The sequence below is a fragment of the Aythya ferina genome, assembly GCF_964211825.1.
Source record: "Aythya ferina genome assembly, chromosome: 5".
Lineage (NCBI taxonomy): Eukaryota > Metazoa > Chordata > Aves > Anseriformes > Anatidae > Aythya > Aythya ferina.
This window is the reverse complement of record NC_140301.1, coordinates 56,307,011-56,328,274: the sequence shown is the minus strand read 5'-3', so window position 1 is coordinate 56,328,274 and position 21,264 is coordinate 56,307,011. Positions and strand designations below refer to the sequence as shown.

The 21,264-nt window shown below is 45.7% G+C and overlaps 1 protein-coding gene across 6 annotated transcripts in view; it reads right to left on the bottom strand.

Moving 5' to 3' along the window:
• INF2 (inverted formin 2) overlaps positions 1 to 21,264 on the bottom strand; it is a 40,325-nt gene that overhangs the window by 4,458 nt on the left and 14,603 nt on the right. For 4 of the 6 annotated variants that reach the window (XM_084520289.1, XM_084520291.1, XM_084520292.1 and 1 more), the window contains 21 exons: positions 18,245 to 18,653; positions 16,704 to 16,819; positions 16,012 to 16,171; positions 15,476 to 15,509; positions 14,320 to 14,461; positions 14,063 to 14,204; positions 12,614 to 13,561; positions 11,582 to 11,727; positions 11,436 to 11,497; positions 10,691 to 10,793; positions 10,520 to 10,605; positions 9,865 to 9,965; positions 8,731 to 8,801; positions 8,503 to 8,610; positions 7,413 to 7,483; positions 6,642 to 6,762; positions 5,937 to 6,101; positions 5,264 to 5,366; positions 4,129 to 4,287; positions 2,731 to 3,456; positions 1,454 to 1,513 (listed from right to left, as the gene is read on the bottom strand). In XM_084520289.1, the coding sequence (XP_084376415.1) occupies positions 1,455 to 1,513; positions 2,731 to 3,456; positions 4,129 to 4,287; positions 5,264 to 5,366; positions 5,937 to 6,101; positions 6,642 to 6,762; positions 7,413 to 7,483; positions 8,503 to 8,610; positions 8,731 to 8,801; positions 9,865 to 9,965; positions 10,520 to 10,605; positions 10,691 to 10,793; positions 11,436 to 11,497; positions 11,582 to 11,727; positions 12,614 to 13,561; positions 14,063 to 14,204; positions 14,320 to 14,461; positions 15,476 to 15,509; positions 16,012 to 16,171; positions 16,704 to 16,819; positions 18,245 to 18,641 (4,020 nt within the window). In that variant the 5' untranslated portion in view covers positions 18,642 to 18,653 and the 3' untranslated portion in view covers position 1,454. Of the gene's footprint in view, positions 1 to 1,453; positions 1,514 to 2,730; positions 3,457 to 4,128; positions 4,288 to 5,263; positions 5,367 to 5,936; positions 6,102 to 6,641; positions 6,763 to 7,412; positions 7,484 to 8,502; positions 8,611 to 8,730; positions 8,802 to 9,864; positions 9,966 to 10,519; positions 10,606 to 10,690; positions 10,794 to 11,435; positions 11,498 to 11,581; positions 11,728 to 12,613; positions 13,562 to 14,062; positions 14,205 to 14,319; positions 14,462 to 15,475; positions 15,510 to 16,011; positions 16,172 to 16,703; positions 16,820 to 18,244; positions 18,654 to 21,264 lie in introns of those variants that run through there. The other 2 variants (XM_084520287.1, XM_084520288.1) reach the window with 2 other exon arrangements.

Below are 21,264 nucleotides of genomic sequence, written 5' to 3'. Positions count from 1 at the left end.
AGGAGACTACAAAGCTGTCTGCATATCCTTTTTTTTTTTTTTTTTTTTTTTAATATGACTTTTTTAAGCCTGTGTGCTGGAGTACCTGTGTTTAAAACATACATAATCTGAGTTACACAGCTCCTGTTTTCAGCTGCCCTCCCTGTGCAGCAAAACCAGTGGTCCTCTTGTGTTTCTTACCCAAGCCTCACTGCTACTATTTCTTGCTCTTGCTGTAAATCTTCATTAGGACTCTTAAACTTACAGTGCTACTTCCCTTTTGCCCTTGATATAATCCAGTGGTGCAGTACAGAAGGGGACAAGAGGAGTGGGCAGGAATAGTCAGGAGTGTAACTACACCAATATATGTCTCATTTTCTCTTGTTTGCAGCGATGCTTCAGGTGCAGAAACAAAAGTAACCATATGTGGAAATCCCGCAGAGCTTCCTCTGTTCCATGCCCCTGGGGCCTTGGGCTGGGCAGGAGCAGGGCTCCCAGCCCCCCAGGCACAGGGGATGCTGAAGAATAAACACATTTCTTTCAAGAAATGAGAGAGTGAGATTTGGCATCATTGATTCAGTTTATAAGAGACACTCATCAGCACGGAAACAACAACAAGTAACTATGCAATTTCAGTACAAGGCATGTTTTGACTGCTCCTTTTTCTGGCATTTCTTTCTACCTGCTATAAAAACAGGCAAACTTTCACAAATGAAAGTCTCAGTCTGAAGTTTTCTTATGATGAGCAACTATGCTGACAGTATCAGTGAAAGATGCAGGGAACTTGGTTTGCATTTTTGTTAGAAATAGGGTTTACCTGTGTTACTTTTTTTTTAAAAGCCAAATTACCTCCTCCCAGAAAGATGCATGAATGCACACGAGAAGTATGCACGGTCTGTTTGCTCCAATGCACTACTTCGTGTGCAGTATCATGAGGAATTGAACTTGGCTTTGAGTTGGAGCTGGTATCTTGTTCCAATGAGAATTTTTCCCTGGGTTCAGTGTTTTATTCTTTAATAGAGGCCTGCATGTACATGGTGCTATATAAAGTGGCTACCTACAAGCAACCTAAATGTTGTTCTTTTGCAGAAGGTAGGTACTGAAATTGCATTTTTACTATTTTTGAGAAAATTACGGGATCAAAGCAAGGACTGTTTATCACATGAAGCTGGATTTACTTGGTTAGAATACTGACTTTTAATTATCTGCAGGGAAAGGTGGATTGGCTGCTGTTGACACAGAGGACAGACATGTGGGATGTGACCCTGTGTTGTGGGGAGATCAGCACTGACTCCACTCAACACAAGATCAACACCCTGAAGAGTAAAAATCAGAGTAGCAAATTTATTTTAAATGTATTTGTGATTAGACACAAAGACAAAAAGCTGAGCTAATATGCTGAATACTGATTAGGTCTGTAAAGTCCCAATGCTAGGGTTAGTTCACAGAAAAACGCCTTTGCGAGTTTACATACCTCATTGTACCACACAACCTAGTTTTGTTTTATTATCTCCAGTATCAGTCTCAACCTCTGCTTTTAAACAAAAGAGACACACTAAATATATCTGATCATAGCAAGGCAAATGAAAACATTGTCTAGTAGCAGAGAGGTTCCTAGGATGCCATCTCTAGATTCCTATGGCTTTTGTGGGGGATTAATGCCTTAAGCTAGAAATACTCATTACAGACACTACGAAAGCATGGTGATGGCTGGGAGCTCCCTTTGCTGCAGCTCCTCCTGCTGCCTCCTGGGAGACAAGTTTGGAAACCACTGTGCTGGGAAAACACTTCTGTTTCATGCCTTGTTCTTAGCTAGGGGACAGTGGCATGTTAGAAACATAAATAATTAAAGCCCCAGGTCACACTGTCACTAAAAGGGTAAGTTCCTCTGCAGTAGATGGTCAGCCCTCCCTGCCTCTCTCAGCAGTGGGTATTCAAACTCTTCTTTTGCCTCCACTTTCCTTAAAAGCAAAAATATTCAACACTGATAAAGAGAAGCTTTGACCACTGTCCTGTCCATCTGCTTGACCCCGAGATCTAGCAGAAAACAAGCTTTGGACAACATATTGTATCTTTCTGAAGGCTGACAGACCCGAGTGTCTTCCCTATGAGGTGCCTCTAATTTGGGATTCAAGTATTCACCCAAAGGTGGCTCCAGCTCTGTACGTCTGAGGGACTTGGATCGATGGAGCCAACTCAAGTACACCTGGGGTAGGTTTTCAAGTTACTGCAGGCAAAGTGCTCTTGTGAGAAGGCTTAGGAGAGAAAAAAAGCCACCACAGCAGTGCTGTTGTTGTTGGCTTTATGCATTTATAAGTAGTTGAGCGGGAGTGATCACTGATTAAGTACCCAGTATTAACTGCTCTTAATCACAGCTCTGGAGTCTAATGGAGCTCTTGTTTGCACATAACCGTGCCTTGTAGCTGTCTTTAGTACACTTGACAGATGTGCTTATTGCCATCTTTACTGCATATGTGTAATGGGCTTTTTAATTATTGATTCATCATTACCCCTTTATAAAGTGCTTATAAATGTCAAGAGAATGAACAATGCTCATGTTTTTCTTTTTACATCTTTTTTCAGGTTAATAAAAATAACAGCTCTATTAAAAATAGGGACAAGGGACCTCCTATGGACAGCATCAGACCTTGGATGGGGGAGGAACAGATCTATACAAATATACTAGTAAGCCCCCCGCCCCCCATCCCATTCCCCCAATTTAACTCAATCCCCAAGTGCCATATAGCCTACCTGAGTAGCTTTTGCTGTGTCTTTTCTTCCTCCGTTTTCCAGATGTCCTCTGCTTTTCCCTGTCTGTGTGACTTTGCCCTGGGGGCAGTGTTGCTGAACAAGAGGAGTCGGTGGCTGGCTCCTCCGAGAAGGACTTCTCTTGGGAGGTGTCCAACAGTGAGTCTGTACCAGGGTCTTCGTTCTCCTTTGCCATCTCTTTTGACTCTGCCTGGTGAGCCTTGTCACAGGGAGCAGATGGAGGCTCGACCCCGTCCTGGCTCAGCTGGGTGTCCTGCTCCTGTGCCAGCCTGCAGCTCTCCAAGCCATTCCCTGGGCATTCATTGTCCTGCTCCTCTGAGACAGACCCGTTGAGCTGCTCTCTCAGAGTAGCACCTGAAATGCCGTTCACAAACTTTATCCCAGCACCTATGTTAGTGGAAGAGAAGGCAATGGAGCTGCTCTTTGTGCTTGGCTGGAGGTTTGCCATCTCTGCACCTTGCTCAGGCTGACTGGTCCCATCAGCTTCCACCAGGTGGCCTTCTGTCCGGGACCCTGGTGGCAAATTTACTCCAGTGTTGTTTTCAGGTAATGCCTGGTTTGGAGCTGAGGCATCTGTAACATCTTTACCCATCTCTGGGAGAGCCATGTTTGAGGTGGGGGTGCTTTCTGAGGGATGACCATCACTGTTTTGCTTGGCCTTATCATCGATCTGCATTCCTCCTGCTTGTGGATCCTTAATGCTCTTCCCTTTAAACAAAAAGCATGAGATCAGCCACACATGCAGAACTGTAGCTGAGATCAGCCAAGGTGTTTCTGGCACTGGGGGAGGCTACAAGCTCACAGCTGCCTGTAGAGGGTGCACTGCCCCTAAAGTAGCCATACATAGCCAGAACCAGTTTGTCCTACAGCCAAGGATAAGCTGCTTCTTTTGACCTCCCTTCCATAAAACCATGGCCTGTCTCCTAAAAAACACCCCAAAGACTTGGGTACTTCTGCAGATAGGTCATTCTAGTCCTATTTTAAGGGCTGCTTTAGACTCCCAAATGTCGACTGAGATGGGGTTCGCCAGTCTCTAAGGCAGTGACAAGTTGTGCTAATGAGACTTGGTGGCACGGGGGGGCACTCGTGTGGAGGTGACACCAATGCCCCAGCAGCATGGCACTGTGGCTGAGCCATGGGTTGTGACTCTCAGAGGGTTTATCAGTGCAGGCACAAGGCCATGCTGTCCTGAATCGCTGCTGATTCAGGGGCAGAGTTTCAGGGCGATCTCCTCCTCTTCCCCACAGCACTGGCTGTAGAGCCTCCTTAAATAAGATACCTCAAATGCTGGAAAGCTTCTCACTTGTGTGCTTTGCTCAGGCTCAGAGGCAGATGGAAACAGCTGCAGGTACTGTAAGACTGTCAGGTCTGTGTCCTTACCAGCCTGCTTCTCCTCCGGGCTCTCCACGGGCAAGGTTTTAGGAGGTGCATCCGACTCGTGTCTGTTCTTCGTCTTTCTCAGTGTGAACCCTTTCCTTATGTCAGCCAGCAGCGCATCAATGACGCACACCTCCTCCTGCTTCACCACCCCCTTCTTAACTGGGATAGAGGGAGACAGGTGTTAAATCTGCCCATGAGAAGGGACAAAAGGACACACATGGGCAGGCACAGTGGTCCTGTCATTTGGGGCTGGTACCTGGTGCAAACCAGGCAAAAGCAAGATACTGATGCCAGGCGTGGGAGCAGCCTGTGCTCTGTACCCTTCTCTGACCCCAACCCTCCACTCATGAGATGGGGCCGTGGATCCTGCAGGAAAAACCAAGACCAACCTCCAGGGCTCAGAAGACCCAGAGAACTCCTGGGCTCTGTCCCTTACCAAAGCTCAGGGCATGGCACAGCACCTGCTGCAGCTTGGTGAAGTCAAAGGGTCTACCCCAAAGTCTGCATGCTACAGGCTCCGTGCCTGCTGATGGCTGTTGTGTTAAGACCTTAAAATGCCTTCTGTTTGCTACCCGTGTTAGTACGGGCTTTTTATTTTTTGAATGGAAGGAAAGCGATCTTGATTTTTCTTTCCTCTTAGCTTCAGTCCAATTGTACTTTTCAGATATGCCTTTTATTTTCAACCACAAAAAGGCAGGTTTACGTTACCTGCAAGACTTTTGAGATGTCTGCAGCCTGTGCTAAACTGGGGTGAGACTATTCAACTGCATGTGAGGATTTGGGGAAAGGGGGAAGGTCAAATATCTGTTGTTAGATTTAGGATTCAAGATTTTTATTTAGAAAGTTAAAAATTTGAAATAACTGAAATGTTTCAATTTGATTTTTTCTTTCCCCTGCTGTTCAGTTAGCAAACCTAAAATTAACTTCTCTGCCCAGCTGCAACTGTGAAGTCAGTTTTTAGCTATGGCTAATAAGACACCTAAAAGCCTTTAGTCAGCCAGCACTTGGAAACCCACAAAATAAATGACCACTACTGGTCATTAAAGCTGGACCAGCAAAGAGCTCTTACCAGCTCTCCAGTCAATTTGGGAGTGCAAGCACATCTCTGTTTTATGAAGCCCTGTCAGATACTCACTGACTTTTCCATTTTCTCCCTTCTGTCTCTTCCCCTCTTCTTCCTCCAGCTGTTTCTTCCTCTTCTCTGCTTTTGCAGCTTGCTCCTTTCTGTCCTTGTTTTCCTGCAGTTAGGTAACAGGGGCATGAGAAGTTTGGCTAAGTATCTGCTAGGAAAGCCAATGAAGAGAAAGATGATCTGCAGATGGTTGCAAAGGAGGAAGAGAAATCCTCTGCAATAAATAAAATGGGTTTGGGGGTTAAGGGCTGTCTTGCCAAGAGACTTAAAGGGAGACTGCTGGTTTGTGCAGGACTTCACCCAGTCCCCACAGAAGAGGCAGCAGTGATTTGATTAACACAGCTACCAGTGTGAGAAGGATTAGGTTTCATAAGCCCATTCTTCTAAAATGTATGCACTTGACTCCAAAATATCTTTGTGTATCTGCAGCTAAAGTTACACCAAAATCCCACGTCACCAATGTTTGGGTCAGGCCAGGAGAACCAGCACTACATGAGGACAAAACGGAGCAGGGATCAGGCATGCATTCACCAGGTGACCTCATGCCAAGTGCTAAAAGAAGGGGCCTATAACCAGCACTGTCCATCCCAAACACTGTGCCTGTCCCACCACTCTGTTGGAGCAGAGGCATGCACCACTACAAGGGCTGCTCAGCATCGTGAGCACAGTCACTGACCTTCAGGGCTCGAATGAAGAGATCTCTGAAGGTCTTCATGGTGCTAAATATGTCCTCTAAGGACAACTTGCTTGGGTCTTCACAGAGATAATTTGCAAGCTCTTCTCTTTTCCTGTCGATGGTTTCAAATTCTTCTTCCAGCTTTCTGGTGGCATCAATGCTATCCTGAAATTATTTAATGTTCACAGAAAAACATAACAAGTGAAGCACACTTAAAGCAAAAGGATGTCAACATAAGAAGTGTAGCAGAGCTTTGGGGCCTTGGTGTTTAACTGTAGCAGAGCTTTTGGAGCAGGAACAAACAGGGAATTGTCCATGGTCTTTGCTCTTGTTGACTGTGTTGTGCCAGTTTATGGGGATAGCTTTAGCAAGACATGGAAAGCTCAATGCAAAGCCTAATCCCAAGAGAAGGGGATTACTTTGGTGATCCACCCAGAGAAAGAACATGACTCAGACATAGTGAGGCTTTGCAGGGCAGAGAGAGAACCACCAGGGCAGGGGCTTTGAGAATAATCATGGTTTGGGGTAGAAGTGGCAAACAAACAGCAGTGGGTTTTGTGGCATCACAGCCTACTTTCAAATCTGAGAATGTGTTTTGTGGCAATATTTTTCACCATCTTGTGAGCCTCTTCAGCTGAGCCTCCAGTGCAGCACACTGCCTTTGTGTGTGTAAGGTGGAAAATATAAGGGAACTCCATTACCAACCTGGATAGGCTTCTCATACTGTTGTTTCACATCGTCATTTGATGATGAGACCTTTCGTTGAAGCTCCAGCAACTTCTTTAGATTGGTACTGGACTCAGAGCGTATAATATCAAGATTAATTCTGAAATCACATAGATGCCCCATGTTAATTCACGTTATGGTATCCTGTGCTGACCAAAGAGAGGGCAAGTCTGATCTGGTGGGTTGGTTGTCCTGCTGCTTCCCACTTTGATGAACTGAAACCTGAGCCCTGAACTCTGTGTAGTCTGATCTCATGAAAAACTGCCTTCTTTCATGGCACTTATGGAAAGGTGCCCAAGTCTACCTAAAGTAGTACATAAAGTACATAAACACAACTTTATGTACCGAGAAAATAAATGCCCCAGAAATCCACCCATTCAAAGGACTATTTCCACCCCTCAGTGCTCAGCATTAGCTCACTTTCTCTGGTTAAAAGCATTTCAGAAATGCTTCTGAGTAGTTGGCCTTCCAAAGCTTGTGTTACTGCAAATACAGTGCAGATTTTGGGTGAGGCAGTATTAATTCAATGTGCTGCAAATGGCAGCCCTAAGTGGTGCCAGCTGTAGTAGAGCTATCATATATTGAAGGGGTTTCAGCATTCATCAACCAAATCTTCTGGTAAAAACTAAGTAAGATGCCATCTTGTTAATATGCTGCACCAGCTGTGTGTGTCCTAATTTCTGGTACATTGTTGATGTGCATGGGATTTATTTTTATTTTTAATTTGAAGGAAGTGACACGCAATTTTACCCTGCTGCTTTTGAAACGTATTCAAGATCTTCTGGCAGTTCCAGTAGGTCTGTGTGGCTGTTTTCTACTTCCTGAAGCAGAAAAGAGAAATAAGTGTTATTTACTGTGCGGCACAAACTGGGAGAGGAAGCTGGAAGGAAAGAGCAATGGGCAGAGCTGCTCAGGAAGGATGACTGCGCTAGATCTTGCTGCTGGCCCCTTTTCTGCAGTCTGCTTTGACTTGCAGAGCCAGAGAAGGATTCAAAACATGACTGCATGTTCAGAGAGCAAAGCGATTGCTCCTAGGCTATACAAGCATAGAGAGATGAATGTTTAGAAGTGCTTATGGTTCAAAGCAAAGCTGACCCACTGCTGAGCCTTATCTTACAGGGAATTTCTTTTACCCTCTTCTGAGACGCTTGCTATTGGCCGTGGGAGGAGGAAGGACTGTGGTTTGATGCAGTCTGATACTTCAAACAGTCCCAGGAGGGCATTAAAAGGGCTTGAATCTTATTTGCCTAATTTCTTTCATGGCTGTGCTTGCTGAAGCTACTGTGAACTAAAGACGGGCTTAACTATACATAACTGGAACTGAGAGACTTTGAGGTCTGCCTCATGGTAGGGCAAAGCATGGAGAAAAAATAAAAAAAAATAACAAACAAACAAACAAACAAACAAAAAAACAGCAATACAAGAAATAAGAAAGCCATGGGGACTTGGGAGTATGAAAAGCTCAAGCATAGCCTGGTGGAAAAAGGAGAGGCCATGAAAAGGCAGAAGGGATGAATGGGTATAGACCAGCAGTTTGCAGTTGATCATGTGTGGAGATTGCACAAATATGAAAAAAGGAAGTTCCAGCAATTGTGGGTAAAGATGCTGGAGGAAAGCAGGACAACAGTTCTTAAAAGGAGTTCCCTGAGAGCCAAGTAGTGCCCACAAGTAGCCTCCACCAGCCTAAGTGAACCAACACTTTCAACTTGCAACACCACAGCTAGCTGAGGAGGATATGAGTAAGAACGTGTTATGTTAACTGAAACTAGAGCAGGAGAGATGGTTCACCCATAATAAAAGCCTTCCCCCTTCCCTGTTGCCCAGAATTTGGCAGTGGTACCTCCAGAATATGGTGGAGCAGCGTAATGCGGGTTTGGTTGGCTTTGGTTTCTGTTAGTTTGAGTAAAGTGCTGATTTTAAACCCATCAGCGTCACCCGTGTGGCTTCCCTACAAGATAAAAAGAAGGCAGATGTAACTCTTGTGTCCATCCAAATTACAGCCCTAAATATGAAGATCATCCATATATTCTAATGACTGGGTGCAGGACAAGCCAAACCGAGTCCTTACGTAGTTCAGAAAGTTTCCAACTTTAAGAATCAGTTGACAGAAGAGCGGCAGGCGATGACTGTTCAGAAGATCTGAAAAACATAAAGGGCTTTTAAGCAAAAAGCTCTATTAAAGTAGAATATTTTCTAAATTGGATAACCACTGGGATCCTAAATTCCTTCAAACTAAATCTGATTTTTCAGGTGTGCAGCACAAAGGCCCATCCCACAGAGAAGCTGATTCTAAATAGAACCCATCGCACTAGCTGGGCTCAATAAGTTTTTGCTTACCTATATTTCTTTCTTTCTTTACATCTGGTCTCTCATTCTTAATAGAAAATAATGTGGAGCTAGACTCTTCTCACTCACTGTCTTCTTTGGAAGTACCCAGATTTAACCTGGTGTGGGCGAGGGTAAGTGGGCTGTAATTTTAATCTTACAGACTCCACTCAGCTGTGCAGTGAAGCCAGTTCTGACAGGGCTGCAACTATCTGCCAGCTGCAAAAGCCAGACACACTCCCCCTGTTCTTGGTCTCGCATGGTGGAGGTGATTATCGGGGCATAAAGGGTACAGTCCCTGTCCTTGCCCTTGTGACAGGGTGCTGCAGCGGTGTGCTCTCTGAAGCACTCAGCGCTGAGGCAGGAACAGCTTTAAAAGGACAAGTGGACTGCAAGGAAGAAACTTTTTATGAGGAACTTCAATTTATCACAGCAGGCAGCTGTAATTCCAGCTGGAGAAACCCCCGGCAGGAACTGGCTCTTTAGGACAGGAGGCACTTGACAGCGCTGAGAAGTGCTTTCCCCAGAGTGGGACCTGAGGTTTCTCCCACAGGAAGCAGAGACCTACTGCGTAATTCCTCCACATATTCACAAAATTAGGCATCAGCAATTAAGAACACAAAATAAACTTTCTCTTCTGGTTATGTTTTTAGGCAGGGGAAAAAATACAGAAGTGGTACTTTCTGCGGGAAGTTTGGGGTTAAGCTTTTCTGGAAGCAGAGAAAACTGCTGTGTGGAGATCTTAATGTGGCAAATAATGCCGACGAATTAGCTGTAATTCTGCTGTTTAATTTCAGTCCCTCTGGAAGGTCTGACAAGCTTCACTTTACAGCTTATGGCCTTAAATAAGAGCCAGAATTGAGGCCAAGTCATTTACCTTCGCAGGCTCTCCGGATGGCTCCAGCTTTTGGCTGAATCATGTCCAGCACAACGGTGGTCTCCTCGCAGATCAGCATACATTCAATCCGCAGCTGGTAGCTAGGGATGGAGATGGATTAGAAGCTTAAAGGCACCACAGTCTTAGCCCATGCAGCAGCCCTCTTCCAACATCACCACTAAGCCTGGCGACCCTGCAATGCTGCCAACCACGTCCACATCAAACCAGTGATTGTGGTGGGTGGTGGAGGGCTGCCACTCTCCACTGCAACCTGTCCTTGGCCATGTGGGGATGTAGTTTCTGCTGATGCACTGAGATCATCAATGGGAAGACTGACCATGGTGTGAGATATGGGTTCTCCCTTCCTAGCATTGTACAGGGCTTCCCAAGTGCCTTTCAGTAAGTTACATGGCCTCCTTCGGCAGCTCTGACCCTGGGTCTGGTCCAGATTCTGCTGCTTCAGAGGGAGAAAAGGTGCTGGTGCAGCAATAGCCTTTCATCCAAGGTAAGGGGGAAGGGATGGCTAGGGCAGAAGGGGGGATCCATCAGCTGTATCCATTAATATCTGTCTGTGAGACTCCTATATAGAAACTTAAATTTCCCATAGAAAAACCTCCAAAAAGATTGGTTTGAAGTTCATGATGATCATCCTTACCTGGGAATCTGAAGGAGGAGAAGATAAAACTGATCTGCGTTTGCTAGCTTTGATTTCTCTTCTTTGAAGGCCTTCAGGTTTTCTATCTAATGAGAAATAAAGAACAAAAACTGTAGGACTCCACTGCCCAGTCAGCTCTGTGAATTAAGGGTATCACTTTTCCCTTCTGACCTCATGCTTTTCAGGCAGCAGCTTCAGCAACTGCTTCAGGACCTCAACATCAAACTTGGTCCGGTCCCCGTTCTGGACCATGGCAGCCACCTCTTCATTGGAGCTGCAGGGAGGAGGACAAGCAGAGTAAGCAGTCACCCAAAGCTCTTCTTCCACAATCACACGCTACCGAGGCATATACCCGTGTAAGTGGCTGTGCTTTCCCTACTGAGGGCCACTGTAATCCAAAAGGAAAGGTACTTCCCAGTGATTAACTCAGAATTGAGACCTGTTAGATCCAGGTTCAAATCCTCACTATGCCCCAAATTTTGTTTCTGGCCCTAGTCAAATGACCAAAAAGGTCAATCTTGCAACTCAGATGTCCACTTCTGGGTATGCGACTACCTTAAAAAAAATAATTTCTAATTTCCCTTAATTTTCTCTCCCTGCTTTCAGGAAGAGTTTGACCTCTAGAGGTGTCCCACAGCCTAAGTCACCCTAAGAGTATATGCCATAACTTCACCTGTAACAACGAGACACAAATGCTGTTTCCAACTTACAGAAATGCTGTATGCAAAAACTCAACTAAACTCCCAAACCCAGTACTTTAAAGAGAGTATATGGCAAGTGGAAAATATTCAGATATTTTAGTAACACGGGCCACAAAAACACATTTGCTAAAATAGATTTCTTGAGGACCTTACAAATACTACACAAAACCTGCTCAAAGTTTTGTCAATTGTCATGAAAACTGGTCATATCTTACCATTTAAATTGCTTCAAAAATATGTTCAAATTGAGACTTTTCTTGGAGTCCAAAAATGTGATCTTCATTAAAGAAAAAGAAGATATCTCATATTAGGTGAGCTGTCTGCAGTGATCTTTACTCGAAAGAACGAGTGACCCCCTCACCTCCTTCGGTTCTGCTTTCACCGGTGCAGCCGTTTTCTCCTTGGGGGTTGGCTGTGGAAAGCAAAATAGCTGCTCTATGCTTGTATAATTGGGCTCTATAGTTTCCTCGCTGCTGCTGCTGACTGAAGCCCACATTGAGTGACTTTCTGTAAAAAAAAACACAACACAAGGTATTCAGACTGGCTACAGAGACAGCTGAGAGCTTCGGGCTTTTGGGTCAATGTAAGTTGCTAGATGGGAAACTCCTCAGAAGGTGAATGAAACAAGAGACATATTTTGGTTCTCTAGTCATCTCCTTGTGTTAATGCTGGCTATAGGCCTACTTGAATTAACCCCCACTGCACTTTCTTAAACATCTTTTTTTTTTTTTTTCAAAAAAAAAATCACCTGAACTTGGCTGTAGAAAACTTTACTGAAATAATCCCAACAAATAAATGCCCTTGTGATCAAAACCGTGCCTTATTTAGACTTCACCTATGCCAACTTCCATGCACCAGATGGCTTGCTTGACTAGGCCAAAACTGACCTCACCTGTCCTTGCTGCTTCTCACATTTCATGCTCCGTTTTGGATCCATTAGGAGAGGGAAATGTGACCCAAAAATCAAGAAACAAGTCAATATTTCTCATGTCTCTCCAACTTTTTCAATGTCCTTCTTGAACTGTGAACTGATCCTGACCTGTACTCTTACTTATGACTTTTATATACCCAGATCAGAGCCTGTTGAGAATTCAAGCATAAGGCATGCCAAGGTGTATTAGAGGAATCTTCTCATCCTCCCCCCTTCTTTTAATTTCAAATTATTTTATTTATAAACAAGCTATTCAAAACTACTGATTTAGTTGGAATGGTTTTTATATATTAGTGGCTTCATCCTGCTTTTATTTATTTAAGCTTTGAAGGTGGGATGCAATGGAAATCAGGGAAGTTCTGTATCTAAATGGAGTCAACCAGATCTGACAACCTCAGAAATAGTGGGTTTTCCCTTGGATCACCCACAAAGTAGCAGTACCTTTATGCCAGAAGCACCCACCTCTCACCACGTTGGAGGGCAGCTTCTGCCAGTTCAGCTTCTTCATCTTCAATGTTGGCGTCTTCACCATCTTGCGGGGAGGCCTGGCTGAGCCAAGAGGGCAGCCGAATTGAGAGGCCACGACGGCTTCTATATGTTCTCCTGCCATGCCGGGCAGGAGGGGTGGCGGTGGAGGGATGCCCCCCATGCCAGGCAGTGGTGGTGGTGGAGGGATGCCCCCCATGCCGGGCAATGGGGGTGGAGGAGGAATGCCCCCCATGCCAGGCAATGGTGGAGGAGGAGGGATGCCCCCTATGCAGGGCAATGGTGGTGGTGGAGGGATGCCCCCCATACCAGGCAATGGGGGTGGAGGAGGGATGCCCCCCATACCAGGCAATGGGGGTGGAGGAGGGATGCCCCCCATACCAGGCAGTGGGGGTGGTGGTGGAGGGATGCCCCCTAGGACAGGCAATGGAGGTGGTGGAGGGATGCCACCCAAGCCAGGCAATGGAGGTGGAGGTGGAGGAATGCCCCCCATGTTGGACACTGGGGGAGGAGGGATGCCAGGGAGTGGAGGGGCTGGAGGCGTATTCATCATGGGGGATGTGGGGGGCACAGCTGCCATGCCAGAGGGCAGGGGTGGAGGTGGTGGGGGTGGAGGTGGTGGGGCAGGAGCAGCGTTGGGTGGCGGGTTAGGTGTCTGTGGTAAAGCGGAGCAGGCTGAGAGCTGGCAGGATGAGATCTTCTCTTCATTGGCAGGAGGCCCTGAGGGAGGTGCTGGTGCCTTGGAGGGGTTTGCTGATCCCACCAGGCTCTGAACTGCACTTGCGCATGGTTCTAGTTCTACTTCGGTATGGATGCCTCTGTTCGCATTCCCAGAAAGACGGTTTTCAGCTCTCTTTTGCTTGTTTGGTTGCTTCTTGACAGATAACAGCCTCTCAATGACTTCTTCCACTGTGTTTCCTTGGACTAGAGAAATGGGTCAGGGTCAGAGAAGGGGATGGGGCCCCATGGTTTGTTCGTGCTATTTAGCTCCCACAGTTAGCAGACCTGGAGCTACAAAACCCACTCTCTTGAGTCACTTTACCCAATTGCACTTTTAACTTCCAGGCAATTTCCTTCCCATGGTTCTGGCCCATACACACTGCTTCGAGCATGCCTGCCAGCAAGGCTAGCCAGCACCAGCGGCAGGATGACAATGAAAATAGATTCCCCCTGACTCCCACAACCCGAAGCTCAATGCAACACCAGGATTTAACCATCAGCAAGATGATGGCTCCCAAGCCCACTGATAAACATGGCCAGCTCTCGCTGGCATCTGCATGGCTGGGGCTTCACGTTATGACTTGACCCTATACAGCTGGTGTAGTTTTGTCCCTGCTTCCTTTGCAGGGAAGGACTTTTGTGGGCACTGGGTGGGATAAGGGGAAAAAAAGACTGACTACGAGGCTGGATGTATGTCTTTCTTACTGTCATTTGCAAGCAAAAGGGCTCTGTTCACTACTGCATCCAAGGACTCCCACAGCAGGAGGTTGGAGTGATGAGACGGTTCCAAGTGGAGCAAGCTCTGGAGAATGGACAGCAGCTGGATGGAGACTGGAGAGCGGCTCACCTGGAAGACATGGCGGCTTTCAATCACAGCAAGGCTGTGAACCAGGCTGGTTTGAAGCAAAGTCTGTTAACTCTGCCATGGCATGGCTGTGCAACCCGCATGAGGGCCTACTTACTTTATTGAAGAGAGATGAAAAGACCTCATGGTGATCGTTCATGTTTATTCCATCACATATCTTCAATAATTCCTCATCATCTTCTATCTTGAACTCCTCAAATGTATCACACTGGATAAGCAGATCCTCCTCCTCTATGTCTCTGCAATATTACAGCACTCATTTTCACTGGAGAGCTCCTCACTGATTTTCAGATAATTATCTTTGCTTAAATGGCTTTTATCTCTTTGGCTTTCTCACTCAGCCAGTTCACGCTGAAAAGTACCCAACTCTACCTTATTGATAAAGGATCAAATGCCACCAGTGTATCCTCTCTTGAACTGAACGTATCTCTTTCTACAGTCAACATGTGGAAATGAATAGGACTTTTCATGGCATAATCTGGCCCAGGGTATGCTTTGTATGGACTTCTCCTTGGAGCTATAACAACAGAGTGTCATTTACACATTTTTGAAAGCAGGCTGCCACCTTCTTTTATTTTTTAAAGTAAGACAAACTGAAAATATTCCAGTGATATTCTGCTTGAAAAACTTCCTTATATGCTGCTCAAAACTTGATTAAAAAAAAATACAACACCCTAAAGGCAAGTTTTTCAGCACTATTGAGAGACTCAGTGTGGGAGCTCTACTCTTGCTAGTTGGCAGTGTCGACAGGCCTTCTCTTCCCTCATGTTAAAGGATTTAGATGGAGCAATTCCAATTACACGGATAACTGCAACTCATATATAAGCATTCTAGGATTTATCCTGGGTGCTTCTGACAGAACATCATTTTAAAATTAATACCTGTGAAGACAGGTATTTCCAAATATACATTAGAAAAATGTTTTAGCTGGATGCTCTGGGACAAACACCATCAGTAAGAGAGTAAGACAGCAAATGCTCAGTGAGCCCACAACATCACTTCAGGTTCAGTCTGAAATGCAGCTCTGAGCCGTGCTCCATCTGTGCCCAGAGCCTCTGCCAATGCCACCTGGAACAGCAGTCCCCACGACGCTGTGGTTGATGAGAGAGCTTTATCATTGGCCTAATGTCTTTGTTCCCATGTAATGGGTACACACCAGTGTGGTCCACTCCACGTGGGCACGTTTCACAGTTTCCATAGCTCTGTTGCTGTAAAGCTCATTTGTAAATGAAAATTTAAGCAGTGATCCTTACCTTAGCTTGTCTAAAATATCCAACAGCTGAAGCCCTAGGAGAACAAAAAATATATATATATTGGCATTATGACCTACTTGGCACTGATCTATTATGATCTTTATATAATGTTATTCTCATAAACACTTTCTGCAGTGATAAAAAATGAAAATATCTTAAGATGGTTCTGCCAAACCAGGTAGGTTCATTCGACAAATGAAGAGGCCTGCAGCACACACATCTGCAGCTGAGTGAGCCAGAGTTACGGAGGGACACATCTGGGACACAATTCATCTCACTCAAAATCAAATGTCTAAAATAAGTCAGATGAACTGTGTAGTCCAACGTCCCTTTCTCTTGACTAAAGAAAGGTTGCTGAAGGGAAAAGAGAACAGACAGAAAAAAAAAAAGTCTGGCTTTAATATTTGCAGTTTTCCTCCCTAGCCCTCTTTAATCACCTTATGGATTGCCTAAAAATAAAGCCATAAAACTGCCCTGTGCTTAGCAACTGATTTTTTTTTTTTTCTGAAAAAACTTGGTGCAACAAATATCCTTACCTATGAACTCGTTTCGTATTTGTGTTCTTGTTCTTAGGTCTTCTTTCCCCAGTATGATGGCATTGATAGCACTCAGCAGTGTCACCATATACGGCACATTATCCGTGTTGGAGAGCTCATTCATTATGACACTGAATCGATACTGCTGGTTCTTCACACTCTGTTAATAACACAAGCAACATTTCTGCTCAGACAGTTCAGAAATGTCTGCCTTTTTAATGCAGGCTCTCAAATAGAATTAGCATCTTAAAACCTCTCTCAATTTACGCTGCTGAGTACAAGACAGGAAGATATAGGTAAAAGCAGCACTCCCATCACTGAGCAGGGTAAGGTCAGCAGAAGAAGTCTGTGAGACTCTTCCTGCATACCTTTATGCTTTTTGCTAACTAGGCTTGTGGCCAGTGAAACTGATGGATGTGGCACTATCTAATTGCTAATCTGGTAGTGCTTTTTTCATGCTGAAAAATAACTTTGTGTTGGAAGTCATCTGCCTAGAGAGAAGTTGTCGAGCAGCCCTGTGGTCTTCTGGGGATCAGGCCAAAATTCCTCCAGATTTCACCTCATGAATCCCTGCCTCTCTTACCAAAATGATACAAAATGACATTCATTCCCAGTCCTTTTCTGAGGTACATGGACCTGCCTGCATGGGTCAGAGCAGAGCAGAGTACCTCCTACTGCAGCTTAAGACTTGCCTTGTAATGGTCCAGGGCATCCAAAGCCAAAGTGTGGCCATCTGATGAGTAAATGCACAGTGCAGCCAGGAGCTCAAATACTTGCTTTTTCACCATGACATTAGTTGTGTCAAGTGCTGGAGGAAAAAAAAAAAAAAAAAAAAAGGCTTTATAATAACACTGTAGTATTCTGAATCTCACTGTCTTCTGCTGTGTGGCTTGTGGCCAGTGGTAGAAAAAAGACTGAAGGAACACAGCCAATAGATGGAAGATGGGAAGAAAAATATCCCAATTTACAGATGCCTGATCTCAACAGCAGTATGTAGTAGTAACCTCTAGTTGGAACAGTAAATGCTAGTTCAAGTACCCTATTGTCATTTTGGTGCTCCTTGTAGCTGTTCACTTCCTCCTAGTGCCAGTGGAAGTGCTAAAACAGCAGCCAAGATCTCAGCACTTGCAGTCACATATTTTATTTCCAGTTTTCAGTTATGAGTGTTTTCTAGAACAGCAGATAAACCATTTTCCCCAATTAATGAGTCTTATTTTTAGTGCAGAAGCGCCCAATTTGCATTTCAAATAAACCAATTGTTCTCACCAGTCCTCTTGTATTTCCTTTTCTTCCATTACACTCTTTGTGAGTCCTGGGAGGTGGGAGGGAGTAGATTGGATTATTTTATTTTCCCTTGTAATGCACGAAGATGCTAGACTGCTGAAAAGCCCAGGGTGTCCCCCTGTCTTGCACAGTACAAAAATGCCAGTTCTGTATTTCATGCTGGTTAAGAAAATACAGGGCTGAGGGAAAGAAAGAGGACTGTAGAGAGGAGCAAGCCAGCTTTCAGATTAAATGCATTTGGAAGAGCTATTAATAAAGGTTTCCAGGCGCAGCTGTGATCTCAGCTCCGCGGAGCAGCACAGAAGTTATACTCCCAGCCCCACTGTCATTAAGTGCTCTACAAGCAAGTCCTAGGAGATGCCCCAATGAGTTTCTGACCTAATGAGGAGCCAAGTGAATGGCAGGAGAAAGCAAATGGAGTTATCTGCCACTTCCTAGAAGGAAAAGGTCAGAGGTTGGACTTGATGACCTTGAGGTCTCTTCCAACCTAGAAAATTCTGTGATTCTGTGAAAAGACTAAGCAGCACAGAGAATGGGCTCTCTTGAGTCTAAACCATTCCACCCTCCCATCTCTCTACAGGCTACCAGTCTCCAAGCTTTTTATTCCTCTCCTTCTCTTGGGCCTCACAAAGACTAAAATAGCAAATGTCTGCTGAGAAGCTGGGTCATGGACTTCTTATGCCAATGTACAGCTAAGGCAGAGTTTATCCCCACCTTTTAATGCACTATGAGGACATTGGTGTGGAAACGAGCCCAGCTAAATGACATTGATTGGCAAAGGTAATGTCACTTCAGAGCAGTCTTATTTTAAAAAGGAAAATGATCTCTTTCACTCATCAGATGCAATCAACAACTGCCAAGAAGCCTGGTGCAGGACAGGAGGACAAGCACCAGCAAAGCCCCCCTCCACACTGCATGTGATGGGTGAAGCAGGAAGACATTTCCTCACCTTGGAAGAGTTTTCTGACGTAGCCCTCATTGCTCACGATGTACTCAATGCCTTTGTGGGAGTTCATGACCGCTCGCACACAGTTAATGCAGGTGAGCTGAAGCAAGGCATCAGAAATCCTGGCCACCCCTCTCCCAGACAGCCTGTCCAGGGCCTCCAGGAGGAGGTCCAGCCCACACAGCTCCAGGAACTGGACCATCCAAGCATCATCACTGTTCTCCAGCCGCTTCTTCAGCCCGGAGTAGTTCACCACTGACGGCATTTGCAGGAGACGGATACACAGCTCTGGTTCTGCATTTTCCAGGTTGGCCTCCGACTGGTCGGTCTCCTGGGGCCCGAGTTTCTCCTTCAGGGCAACCCATTTCTTGTGGGCACCTTCCTTTTTGATTGACATCATGAAAAGCTTGTCCTGAAAGGGAAAGAAAAGACAAAGTGAGAGGTTGATTTAGACTGCCCACCACCCTGTGGCAGCCCCGTTTTTTTTCTCCTAGGGCTCAGGACGTTAAACATAACCACAGAAGGTCCCTGCTCCTTGGCTAGCTCTCCAGCATGCCAGGCACACACTGGAACCAGTCCTCTGTTGAAGAAACTAAATATATGCCCTCCTTAAAAACACACATTACATTCAGGCCCTGAAAACTCTGTAAAGAGACTCTTAGCACATCTAAGCCAGCAAATACAGCTTTAAAAGTAGCCAATTTACACCAGTCAATAGCTACTACCTATTTTCATGCAGTGAAAGGATAAGGTTGGAAGTGGCATTATCAGCTCTGAACTCCTTATGTCCATTAAACCACTTAAAAATCTCACTGCAGTGGAAAGACTGCAGTTTCTAAGTATTTGTAATGGGACGTAGAGGCCATTTTGAGCATATCCTGCTCATAACAGCATCCGATTGCCCTGTTATTTTTTGCTTTTGTTTCTTTTGAATGATGCAGAGGTTAATTTTATAGCACTCACTTAATCTCTTCCTGTCTGCTGTAATCGCAAATATGTTTGCAAAATGCGGTGCTTGTGTGTGATAATGTGCGAGCCCAACAGGTTGCACGCAGAGGGACTGCAGCAGGAGGCTATTAAAACAGCAGTGCATCTTTTAGGAGATACAGCACATCTTTCCAAGGTCCGTCTCCCATGGTCTGTCTCAGCCACGCTGTTAGCAGCAAGGAGGGTGAGGAGCTGATTCAGCACAGAGAACTACCAAAGCCAAGCCAAATTAACCCAACTTTATGTTTGAGGCAGGATCCTCATTTTTCAGATACGCAATGATTTTAGTTAGTTATACAACACAAGTCTTTTTCGAAGCTGAATGCAATCATTTTAAGTATCAATTGCTCCCAGACAGGACCCACAGAGAGAGGATAAACCCGGGGCTGGCCTCTGTGCCCTGAGGCCAGCCACCAAAACTACCTCCTCTCCCTGCCATGTCACCAGCATCTCTGCTTCCCTGGGCTGCTGAGCCTGCATGGAGATCAGAATAACCTGGTGGCTGTTTGGCCCCCCAAACCTAGCACTGGGTGGATTGAAGGGATGATAAGAAAATCTTGCCTTCCATCACCAACTCCAGCACTGGGGTTTCTAACCCTCATGTCAAACAGTTTGCTTATTAATTTGCAGTAGGCATTGAGGGCATGATATTATGGGCCTAAACCTGCCTTTGGGATGGATACCAAGAGTGGTGGGATGGGACATTCAAGGTATCTCAAACAGTTCCCCCAGGGCAAGGTGATGGGTGGGACTTTTTGGCAGGGGCACTCAAAAAATCACAGCATTAAAAGCTGTGTTGAGTATGGATCAGAAGGGGTGATGGAATTAGCTGTGTATGGTCACAGAAAATCCTAACACACTTCTAGAGAGCTCTGGAGAAACCCTTTTGCAGAGGGGAAAGAAGTTCTTGGCCAAGTGCCCAGCTGGTGATGGTCATGATCGAAAAACGTGAAGCTGCAAATATACCCTCTGAGAACACACTGTACAGCTAAGAAGTAATAAAAAGGGCCATAAAACAAAAACAAACAAACAAAAACCTTCCTGCCAAAGTATAGGCTAGAGTTTCTAAGATTTGTCATCAGTGCCTGCAACTCAGAACCTACTCACTCTTGGCAAAAGTCTCACTGGAGTTAGTCACCCCCAGCTGCTCCTCTGTACCCGAGCTCAGGAATTTGGGCTGGGCACAACACACAGAACAGAAATCCTCCCTGCCCAGAGGGAGGGAAGCAAAAGTGTCCAGCCCCATGGTCACAGCCTAGGCTTTACAGCAGCATCCCATGCCCCTGGCCACAGCAGACTTATGGTCCCATGCTGCAGAGGTGCTCCTAAGGAGCTGTGGTCAAACCCTGCCCTGTGTTTTGCATTGAGCCCAGGAGTCTTCTTCCAGTGTCTGCTGGTCAAGGCTGGACCTGAGGAGCATCCACACAGGGGGCAGCACAGATCGTCCTGCCCATAGCCTCCTTCGGTGGCTTCCCCAAAAGCCAAGATCCCTTGTCCTCCTGCTGACCCAGGTAAATGGGAGTCCTGGAGTTTTTATTCCTGTGCAGAGAATTCGCACAAAACCAAGCATGTGTCAGTGCTGAGCCCACGCTCTTGGCACCTGATGCACTGGCTGGGACCTGTCCCTCCTCCTGGCTCTCCTGGAGCCCAGGCCCTTTGCTCTTAACGAACTGGAAGTGAGCACCAGGCACAGAAGCCAGTTTCGCAGCTGCCCTTAACCCCATGGGGGAACAAAGGAGCCCCCTGCAGCCCCCAGTGGGGGCACAGAGGAGCCCTGTGCTCCTGCCCGGTGCTGCTGAACCGAGGGGCTGCAGGAGTGGCTGCTGACTGCAGGCTCCCTCTCTCTTTTGGTGACTTCTTGTTACACTCGTTAAATCACCTTTGTATTTGCATATGACTAAACCTTTCTTATCAAACCAGATAACATAGCGGGCTGGCTTTTTTCTTCCTGTAGGACAAATACATCTTTACATATAGTATCAGTTAAAGGAAGTCAGAGAGATTATAATAGGATTATTGACCTTAAATTTAGCTGA